The 11,830-nt window shown below is 34.0% G+C and overlaps 1 protein-coding gene across 2 annotated transcripts; it reads right to left on the bottom strand.

Annotated features, from left to right (window-relative positions):
- Positions 1-1,893: 1,893 nt before the first annotated feature.
- LOC122607820 (pentatricopeptide repeat-containing protein At5g27460) lies at positions 1,894-5,505 on the bottom strand. Of its 2 annotated transcripts, none has more exons than XM_043780872.1 (4): positions 5,437-5,505; positions 5,077-5,359; positions 3,161-4,459; positions 1,894-2,366 (listed from the first exon to the last, which is right to left on the bottom strand). In XM_043780872.1, exons 1-3 carry the CDS (start codon positions 5,475-5,477, stop codon positions 3,167-3,169), a joined length of 1,617 nt encoding a protein of 538 aa, XP_043636807.1. In that variant the 5' UTR covers positions 5,478-5,505; the 3' UTR covers positions 1,894-2,366; positions 3,161-3,166. The 2 variants fall into 2 exon arrangements, with proteins under 2 accessions (XP_043636807.1, XP_043636808.1); XM_043780873.1 differs by having other exon boundaries at positions 1,894-2,261.
- Positions 5,506-11,830: the final 6,325 nt, after the last annotated feature.

Here is an 11,830-nt window from a genome sequence, read left to right as displayed (position 1 = left end):
TTGAATTTTGCTTTCGGAATGTGGTTCCGAAAGAAAATAGGGGTGGGTTTTGTATGTGGTTTGATGGCTTTATGACGATTTGAAGTAAAAAAAGGGCTTTAAACTCTTTTCTAGTGATCAATAACAGAGCAGTTGAAGTTTGAATTTTGAATTTTGCTTTCGGGATGTGGTTATGTTAAAAAGAACATAGGGGTGGGTTTTTATATGCGGTTTGATGAGTTTATGACCCGTGTCGGAGCCAGGAATTCCAACCTGGGGTCGTCGAATAGTTTTCATGATACTAATAATTGTAAAATTAAACTACAAAATTAGATTATACCGGGGTTGCCATTTATCTTTAAACTAGAAAAATACATTAAAATACTACTAGAAAAATAGAGTTTTATAGAAATTGTTAGGTTGACATGGCCACCACATAGCTCCGCCACTGTTTATGATGATTTGAAATAGGTCACCACATAGCTCCGCCACTGTTTATGACGATTTGAAATAAAAAAAATGGTTTTTAAACTCTTTTTTAGATAACGCAATTGATGATTTGAAGTAAAAAAGTTAATTATCTTACTAGTCAAACACTCCGAGGTCTTTTTTTTGCTAAAACATGGATCTAGACATGAGCACAAAACCGGTTCCAAAAAACCCAATCGAGAAAAACCGAAATCGAAAAAAAAACAGTTCTTGAAAAATCGGTTTAGATTCTTGAAGAACTGCCGCTTTAGAACCGGTTCCAATTTTCGGTCCCAAAAATCGGTTCCAAATCGATTTCGTTTTGGTTTTGGGAAAGAAACCGAAAAAAATTGGTAAAAAAGTTCACCAAAATCGGTTCCAGTTTGGTCAAAACCAATTTTTCATCGTGTTGACCTTAGAAAAATCGCTTTTGCCCACTTGTACCTGGATCCAATGGTTTGGTAATATTTTCATGAGAAGTCACTATAACTCTCTAACACAATGATAATTCAAATGCTTTCTCATCACACCTGGCAGAAAACATGTTCAAATGATATTTGCTTTGCATATGCATCATTATGGAATTATGAATTGCAATTATTAGTTTCAAACAAGAGGAGTTTTGATGTTGTACTCATACTTTTGCCGTTTTCTACCTAAAAAATATTTTCTTTCAGATTCATAGAAAGTATCTCTTTGACCATCTTGATTTGTTTGACTAGTTTTAAGTTAATTGCAATTATTAGTTTCAAACAAGAGGAGTTTTGATGTTGTACTCATACTTCTGCCGTTTTCTACCTAAAAAATATTTCCTTTCATATTCATAGAAAGTATCTCTTTGACCATCTTGATTTGTTTGACTAATTTTAAGTATCATGTTATGCGTGTTTTCACTAGTCATAATCCGGAAAAAAAAGGGCACGAATTCGAGAGTTAAAGACTTCATTGGTTCTATGTATATTCGTGTAAGGGTTTTGCTAAACGAAACCTTAAGAGCTTTTGTTAAGGTGTAGTTGTATACTTACCATAAATACAAGGGTAAGTTTTGATATGAAAAGATACAATCTTTTTATGCGGTATGTACAGAAAAAACAAGGTTAAAAAGCGGTATGATGGATGTTGCATTCATTGAGTCAATGGTTAACGAGCAAAATGAGGGCAACAAAATTGATGGCCCGTTAACACCTTCAGCATATACTAATATATTAGAATGATTTATCAACAAAACTTGATAAGAAATTCAAGAAAGACCATTTAAAAACCAAACCAAAAACCCTTTAAAGAACAATTTTCTAATAGCTATGATCTTTTTCGGGAGTTTGATAGAGTGGCTTTGCATGGAACCCAAAGATGAAATCAATCTAGTAATAATCACATTGCTACAGTCGAGTCAGAGATCAAATCAATGTAGTAATAATCACAATGCTTACAATCGAGCCGGTGCCATTTAAAAAATGAGTTATTTCATTGAATTCCAATATAAATGAAACATTTCCACCTATACTTGAGTATCAAACCGATACGATCTCCTTAGTCCTTCCCCATTGGTAACCACTATAAGATTCTGAACAAAAGTGACTCATTCATAACAGGCAAGTTCGATCCACATCCAGGCACTTTTTAAATAAGAAAATGACACAAACAAGACTGATATTAACTGAATCAATTATTCTACTAACATGAATCTAAACTAAGTCAAATCTTCGAGCTTCTGCAAGCAATCCTTATGACAATTTAAAGTCCACATGAGACTCAACAAATGAAACTCATCATGGATGTGGGCTTCAACAGTTGGAAAGATCAATGATGCTATGCTGATGATGATTAAGAAATATGCATTAGAATGACCTGTTTATAGCTTTCTGAAAACATGAAGTTAATTAGCCAGACATGGGCTTCGTCTGCGCTATATACATTACCTGTCCAAAGAGTCCATGTTTTATTATTATTTTTTTTATTCTTTGTGAAGAGTCGTCCATGTATTATAAGAGATCTTTTTTCAGAAAGAAAACTGCTCCAATTTGAATAAACCAAAATGCAACTTGGGAACGTAAACACAAAACAGCAATAGATGCAAGAAGTTGAAAGAAAACTGATTATTAGACGCACCTAAGATTTAAGACCTTTATCAGTTTCAAGTTTTGCAGTTTATAGTCAAAAAATTTGATTTGAAGTACAGGTAAGAAGCTGTTAAAAAGACTAATCAGCATTACCGCAATATAGAAAAAAATACCACACATGACACACCCATTGAAAGATTCAACCTACCAATCACAATGTGACAGATCACCTTTTTCCATAAAATATAACCGTGACGGGCCACCCACTTTTCCCCGCCCAATAGTACATCATTCTCTTTTCTTCACCCGATATTAAATGTGACACATCACGTCCCCTATCTGTAGCTTTAATCAACTGATACTCATTCAGTTATTTGTCAAGGCACAATAATCATTCTCAAAACACATATCCAAAACCCAACTTTTTTATCTCGAAAAATGGTCGTAAAAGATATTCATGAGTGGACAAACTTAAAAGAGTCATTCCAGTTAGAAGCTTGACACACCCATTGTTGAGATTGCACATCATAAAAGGCATAAAAGAGATTCTACTAGGATACTGTAAGTATATATGTACCTTCAAAAAACTAAATCAAACTAAACACATGAAACAAAAAGTTGGAAAACTGATCAATTATAGAGAAAGACGATACCTGAAATCACAAACTCTTGGCCCCTTGAATTTCTTGTTTTCTTTTAAGTATGTATGACAATGCCCCAGTTTGTGAAGCTTGAACGAGGTTGATAATTTCATCATCCATATCTATCTTATCTTTCTCCATTAACTTAACAATTTCACCAAATGGTTTTCCCTTGGCTACATGCATCCTGATTAATGACCGATATACACCCAAACTAGCAGGATTAAAATCCCTAAGAACCTTCAAAAACCAATTTCCGTCTTCCAAATTTCCACTTTTCTCAAAGTACTCAAAAATAGACCCAATAATCATAGGTGATGGCCTCCAATCACAACGCTTTAATAATTTAAACGCATGCTTCATTGCAAAAACTGCATTTTCCATATTTTGATTTCTAAGATATCCCTCCATGAGAATCTCCCACGTCTTATAATTTGGACACCCACCTTTCTCCAATGTCTGATAATGTAATGCCTCGGCTTTTTCCATCAGATTATCTCTAACATAAGCACCGAGAAGGATATTAGACACTCTAATATCGTATTTCCTACACTGTAATTCCCACTCCAGAAAAATCTTCTCTGCTTCTTTAACATCCCCAAGTTTCACTAAACATGACATCATACACATATAATTTGCACACGTGAGTTTTCCATCTACTTGTTTAGAGGCTTCCCAAACACGAATAACTCCCTCCCTGTCTTTCAAAGAAGCATAATTTGTAATGAGGAAAAAGTAACCAAAGTGGTTATACGTTGATAGTTTCGCCTCTGCGTCTCTAAGTACAAAAGCTGCCTTCTCAGAAAGTCCAGATTTCATGTAGATGTTAGCCAAAGTACAAAGAGAGCTCCATCCAACTTTAACATTAGGGTCATTCACCATCTCCTTGTAAACCATATCCGCTTGTTTGACCCCATAAACCTCGTGACATGCACTCATCCAAAGATTATATGAAAGTACATTTTTTGGTATTTTGTTTGTTTTCATTTGGGATATGATGGATAATACTAGATCAAACTGAGAAGTGGCCATGTAAAGCTTCATCATTGCGTTGTATGAATGTGGAGTCACATTGGCACCAAAACTACTCATTTTGATCATAAGAGACTCGGCTTTTTCCGTAGCTCGCTCTTGAACATATGAGTTCAGAAGATGAAGATATGAAGCTTTTTGTGAAGCAATGTTTGGTAATTGTGCAAAATAATCTTCTGCTTCTTTTAATGTACTGGCTTTAATGGTTAATTCTAACCTGAGCGCATAATCAGCTTCTGATAACTGGAAACGTTGTTGGCCCTCCATCCACTTCATTACCTATCACCAAATACATATCACACTTTTCAGTTTCCATTCTTACATAATAACCTTTCACAATTCAGTAGAACATAGAGATATAGAGTGTTTCGAGATACTATTTGAACCGACTATTGCAACTTACGTAACCAGAACATAATCGATTGAACTTTTGCTTAAAGCCTATGATATAGTTTTAGCAAAACAATTTCTCACAAGGTGCACCAACTCTTATTATATAGCCGTAAAGCATAACCTTTTTATTAAAGCAAACATTCACACTCTATCAGAACTCATACATACATTCATCCAAGCGGAACTGGTTTTTGCTTGTTGGGTCACCTTGATACCACCAGATATTAAAAAAAAATGGTTCTTATTGTGTTTCGGATGTGCATTTTTAAGGGATTATAGCAAAATTTTAAGAACAAATTGTTCCAAAAATAGTGGTATATTTATGATTACTTATATTATTATGTTACACTAATCCTAACACTCATTTAAACCTGTTCATTTGCGTACGAATAAGCAATTAAATTAAGCCGTATCTGCTCAATTCATACGCACACTCGAGACTCAAAACTTGTGATTACAATAATCGACTTTCATGATCATAAATCTAAAAACATATAACAAACCTCAAGAGCATGTTTATAACGTCGACGTTTCACAAGTTGTTGCGAAACATCTCTAAGATCATAAATAGATACTTTTCGGCCATCACCGACCCAATTCTGAAGCACTTTTGTCGCGCTTTTCTTAGGATACGCAAGAAAAAGCAACTTGCTTTTGAGGTCTGTATCATAACTGTCATTATAATGTGACAAGTCATGAAATGTCGACGCACATAAAGTGTTTGACGAAATGCCCCTGAGAAAATAGAATCCTTTTGCAGCTCCACTATACCCTATTCCACGAAAACTGTAAATGCATAATTATTAGTATTTAGAAATAAATTTTTAAATGTAAGTATGCAGGTTGAGTTAAAGGAGGCTTACGTTTGTTGCTGAAGTTGAGTGAAAAGTGAACGAATAGCCATGGCAGCAGGAGTTTAATCCGGGTTGGTCGGGTCGGTTCAAAATTGGGGTATATCCGTATATATGTGTCTAATTTAACGACACATTTTCTTTTTCCACCCCTAAAGTATTTCTAAAATTTCTTTTCACCCTTCGAAAATTACATCCCATAATCTATATAATCTCCAAAATCAATTCAATTACCATACTCAATTTTTTAAAATAATATTCGTGTAATGTGGTGAAGGTTGATAATTATTTTTAAAAAATATTTATATTATAGTGTTTAATAAAAATAAAATAAATTCATAAAATTTGGTTACGATATATAGTAGGCTTCGTTGTTTGTCATTTGTCGATTATCCAATGTATATATGGGTCTATTTAATAATTATTGGTAAAATAATTAAAGATAAAAATAATTGACCGTAATTATTATTACTATTTGTTAGCAAGTGTATAACTCTAATATCACAATATTTATAAATATTTTAGATTTTAAAAGTCCTTCAATTATTTTAAATTGTACCGTAGTTAAAGAAACATAACATGTTGGAAGTACAGGTGTAATCGAGCCGAGCCGACACACTTGTCAGATTCGAGCTCGACTCAACTCAACTCAAAAACTCAAAGCCTCGATCAAGTTTTTATTCATAGGCTCGAGCTCGATCGAGTAAACGACACTATCGAACTTTCTCGACTCGACATGTTATAAATCTGTAATATATAATAATAATACTAATGATAATAAATTTATTCATAATTAAACATTTACACATATAAAGGGTATAACAGCAATATTAAGGATGCTCGATAAGGCTCTTTAGCTTCACCAACTCGTTATTTTGATACTCGAGCTCGGCTCGAAAACATATATTCGAGTTGATCGATTTTAACTCGACTCAAACAGAGTCGAATACGAATAGTTTATGAGTCAATTTTGAGTAGCTCGCGGCTCGTTTACACCCCTAGTTGAAATTCAGTCGTACCCAACAATAAGATATGTTGGAAGTAATACGTACCCAACAAGGGCATCTCTAATAGAGCATTTTATAAATCTTTTTATAAATCTTTTTATTATTTTAAAAAGCTTTTGCACAAACTTGATTCCATTAGAGTGAAAAACTTTTAGCAATAAGTTGAAGAATTATAAGTATTTGGAAAAATTCGACACTTTCTCTTTTTTTTTTTGGTTTCATATATAAAAAATATTTCAAAGATTTTTGTGAGGTTTTACTTTTACACTATCTTCTTGAGTTTTGTAAGGAAGGAAAAGAAAAAATTCCAAATGATTTTAAAGTAAGTTGGGTTCTTAAGTTTTTTTTTTTTTTGTTGTTTAAGGTTGAAAAGGAAATGATTTGAAAGGAAATTTTAGTTGTTTTTGTTTAAAAAAATTTCCTCTCATTATTGAGATGATTTGGAATGATTTAATCTCATCTCTTCTTATCATATCATATCATATCATTTCTTTTTTTCTTTTTTTATCTATATAAATTTGAACTCAAGAACATAACATTAGAGCAATAAATTGATAAAAAACTTTCAAACAAAGATTTTAACCAATAACTTAACCGTTGAAAATGAATAAAGAGTTTGTGTACTTCTCCAACTGTTTTAGAACAGTTAGCTAAACACATCAATCAAAAAAGATCAACGACTTCAAACAAAACCTAGTGAATAGTTGTATAACTTTTTTTTTATTAAATCACTTAAATCCTAGATGTCGCAAAAACTCTAGTGTTGTTTTTGCATTGATACCTCCAACTCTGAAGAAAGACTTATCCAATCTAAACCATATTGACTTATTTTCTGCATGGATCGACTATATTGACCCTGCAACAAACGTCGAATTAGATGTGAAAATATTTGGAGGTACAGAGATCCTTATGGGAAATTCTAAGGTCCGTTCTTCCTTACACAATTATGTTAGTGGTGTAACACCCCAACAAGGCGGAATTATGAGGGTTACATACTAAGCACAGCACGATATGAAATTTATGTAGAGTAAGTCTAAATGCATAAAAAGGATCAAGTAATCCATACGAACCATTCAATAATGCAAGTATCCGGATCACACATAAGCATAACCCCTAATTCGGGAAATGAATCACGGATCCAAGAAGTCCAAGTCCAAGTCTAGCATGATCAAGCAATCAACCATCCAATACGTCTATGAGCTAACTTGTTCACCTGAAAAGTGTACTAACACGCGTCAACATAAAGCTGGTGAGTTCGTAGGGGGCAAGTAATAGGAAACAAGTGTGTCGGGATAACAACAGTTAACGATATACGAGGATTAAAATACCAATTCACGTTCCAAGGGAAACCCTAAAAGGTTTCACGTTACTACGAATCAACACATAACACAAATCAACACATATCGGCACGACTTACATATATTTCAAAGGCGTGTTCATTTCGGCATGACTTACATATATTTCAAATGCATGATCAACGACATGACTTACATATATTTCAAATGCATGATCAACGGCATGTCTTACATATATTTCAACGACATGATCAATGGCATGTCTTACGTATATTTCAACGGCATGACTTACATATATTTCAAATGCATGATCAACGTTACGTTACTACTAAGCATTCATATTCAATATACATGTTAAACAATATCGTTAACAACAAAGTTATGCCATAAATCGTGGGCTTATCGCTATGCCATCAACATGGAATTAATCGTTATTACAATCACAAATCTATAATACGTTAAGGGGGAAAATGTTATCATGCGAGATCCTATGTCCCGATCCTTATCAAAACGTTTTCCATCAATCAACAACACAATGCACATACACTTCTTACGATTCTAATTTCAAGGAATCATTGATGCTTATATATAGGGTCACCCGCAGCCTTCCTACCACATCTTCTATTCATTAAAAGTATAACCGTCTTCCATGTATGTACAACTACCCAAACCACAAAAAGTATTCATAAACGGAAGCATAATTAACCGAGCAACAAGTCAATACGTTAATCAAACAATCAATCAATCGATTAAACAACAATAACAAGCACTTACACTTTTCAGCTCGAATCTCTATTGAGTAGGGAGGGTTTACGAAACTCACCTTGATTGGATATGCAAGCTAAGTACAAGTTATAATCGAGTTATAACATCCAACAATCGCTTAGCGTGCACCACCTATAAACATATACATTAGAAATCACGTGTCAAACCCTAAGTAGGTTTTAGAAAAGCAAATCAACCTTAGAGGACAATTGGGATTTAACTCGGTTACGTCACAACCCTAAAGTGTCTTATTGGTTCAACCGAATATGAACAAGGACACTTTATCACATCATTTTTGAAAATGTCAGTGGATTCAAGCTATAAGGATTATACCATGATAAAGTAGACTCTCTCACGATTCCAACGATAGGTCATACGCCTAAAACGGACTTACGGATCAAAAGTTATAAGCGTTTGAAATTGACATATGACTAGAAAAATGCCACTGCGCCGCAGTGGGGTCTGACCCTTCCCACTGCGGGCAGTGAGAAGAATCTGCACCCAACAGCAGCAGCTCATCAGCATAAACGACCTAAAAACACCCATTTTGACCTCATAGTCGACCAAGGAGGATCTAGGACCCGATTTCAAGCTTGAATCCACACATTTGGACATAAACAAACTCAAATGAACACAACCCATTCCAAGATTTCATATCTAAACATCAAATCAAACTTCAAATTCGCTTTGACCCATTACAAACTCCAACAAACCCTAATTCGACTTTTGGCTCGATTTGTGACCCGAAAACACATGGTTACAACTAGAAATAAGTTTATAAGTATGAAGTGATGATTAAAGGATGAGTTTCACTTACCAAATCTTGCACCAAAAGCTCAAGCCCGTTTTTGACCCGAAAGTGAAGATTTCTTGCATCTTGAAGTTCAAAATTTTGATATGTTATTAAGATGATGAAAACCCCTAACAATTTCTTGCTTAAAATTCAATAGATGTGACGATTTTCTAGAGAGAGAGAGAGTGTGTGTGTGTTCTTTCATTTGAGGGAAAAAGGGAAGAAAGATAGGGTAGAGAGAGAGAGTGAAGAAATGAAAAGGTAAAGGAAGGGGGGGGGAGGGAGTTGGGGGCCGGCCTATAGAGGTCCAAATGTGGCTCCCGCTCCGCTAACTTCGACCAATAGCTATTCGTTACCCATTTAAACGCTAAAACGAGACCGTAAACATAATCTAACTCAACGTTACGTTAAAACATGTCAAAACGTTCCGGAATTTATCATTTATGCCTTAAATTTCGTTTCATTACAAGTCAACATAGGTCAAAAGTCACGAATGTTACAAATGGGCCCATTACTTCTCTATAGACATAAAGATTTGGAGAATATCAAGTACCGGACAATAAAGTACTTTTTTATACTGTGCTTTAAAGAAACGAGCAATGGAAAAAAACGACACAAGTGGTTTAGGTCCCTTTGCATTTGTGGCATGATACAATAGGTATTTGGTTTAAAGCATGGGAGGTCTTTCTTTTCCTAATTTCATTCGGATCTCCATTTTCATCTTAATAGTAGTTAAATTTCGTGTTTGTCTATCTTATTTTCACGTGTAGGGTATTTGTTCTCTGTTTTGAAATGAGCTTACAATTAAGTTGAGATCATATCAAGGAGCTAGCATTCATAAAGTAAAACAAAACATTATAATTCATACGATACATCAAAATATCATAAGTGATTCGTGTTGAACAAAACATATTTTGAAAACCGATTACCAACTATATATTGCTACTTACAATTATTCTAAATCAATACCGTGAAGACGTCCTCAAACACGTGCCAAATAGGATATGTAAATCAAGTCAATCATTCTTCAGTGCAGGAAGCAATCGAGACCAGGCTTTCCATATAACTGCCATTGACCTTGCAATTTTCACGATCCGAAAAACATACAATTTTGTCAAAATTCCCTTTTTCATCATACACGATCTTCCGGCTACCATTGGCCACCATGAATTTCCATCGTGGTAAAAAACCTTATTATTATAAGCTTCTGGTATAACCGTTGGAGTTCCATGGAGCGAAATCTTAGTCCAAGATTCTTTTATCCTATACTCATTCATCAACCAGATTTCACCTATTATGTCATGGAATAAAGCAAGTTTTTCGTCAAGAACAACAAGTTGACAATAACTTCTACACAAAACTTTAGTACTTTCAACAAACTCAAATGTGTTGGCACTTCACTAAACTTCTCATCTGCTAAACTCAAGGCCAAGATAACTATTTGTCGTAAGCCATTAACCGTCTTTCTTGCAATCCAATGAAGAAACCCGTTAACAAAAACACCTTCTGGTTTTGAAGGTATACACCAATAATCATTAATAGAATCAATAATTAAATGCCTCCAAGAATTAGTTTTAAGGCTATAAACATGCATATATCTACTAGCATCTGTCATTGGAATAGTATGGTGTATGCAAGTGAGGGAAACAACCTTAAAATCACCGGTCTCGGAATCATAACCTAATCCAGCCATAACGCTAAGTTCTATATATTCAAATGCCCTAAGATATAAATCATAAAAGTAATCTGGCAAAACCATTGATTCTTTTGTAGTCGGGTTTACAAGCGAGAGTGTATAAGTATCATCTCGGTTCTTAGAAGTAGTTACCAAAACAAGGCCATTGCAAGAGGCACATAGAATTAATTTCTGGACACAATTATAATCACAATCCGATTTTATGTCTAAGAAATCTGAAGGTTTTAAGATTGGTTCCTTATATGAGTTTGAATAAAGCGCAGGATGAATATAGATATTGGAGTATATAAGGTGATGGCCTGGGCTACCCGAGAACAAATATGATTTTGTTTATGGGCTATCTACATATATACATGGGGTTGGGTATTGTAAAATAAAACAAGATCTTAACCTTTAGATCATAGTTAAATTGATGCACAAAGATTTACGAACCAATTGATGTACGATAATTTTCATGATGTACGGTGATTAATTATCTATGAAGAGAAAACCTATTGTTTTATTTGTTTAATTTCAATACTTATTTTATTTTACCTAAATCCCTATATATATATATATATATATATATATAGGGAAAAGGGAATATAAGAGTGTCCGGCACCTAAGCTTAGTTATGGAACCCATCACATACTAATATTTTATTATTTCTTGTTTAATGAATAAATGCATGGGCCCCCATGATTTTTATGGATTAAAAAAAAATATGTGAATGTTTCACACCTAAGCTTAGATACCCGACAGCCTTATATTCTCATCCCCACATATATATATATATATATATATTGTATTTTAGTATTGCTATTGCATGGTAGTTAGTCTTATTAGAGCTAATATCTAATGATCGTTTAAG

This window comes from Erigeron canadensis, chromosome 7 (genome assembly GCF_010389155.1).
Source record: "Erigeron canadensis isolate Cc75 chromosome 7, C_canadensis_v1, whole genome shotgun sequence".
Classification (NCBI taxonomy): domain Eukaryota; kingdom Viridiplantae; phylum Streptophyta; class Magnoliopsida; order Asterales; family Asteraceae; genus Erigeron; species Erigeron canadensis.
The sequence above is the reverse complement of the archived record's forward strand: the minus strand, read 5'-3'. Positions and strand labels throughout refer to the sequence as shown.

Excerpts from the sequence above, each read along its gene's own strand:
- LOC122607820 (XM_043780872.1), bottom strand. The coding sequence starts at position 5,477 with ATGGCTATTCGTTCACTTTTCACTCAACTTCAGCAACAAAC. Across the intron at positions 5,360-5,436 it reads ACTCAACTTCAGCAACAAAC|TTTTCGTGGAATAGGGTATA; the intron begins GTAAGCCTCCTT and ends ATGCATTTACAG. Across the intron at positions 4,460-5,076 it reads GTTATAAACATGCTCTTGAG|GTAATGAAGTGGATGGAGGG; the intron begins GTTTGTTATATG and ends ATTTGGTGATAG.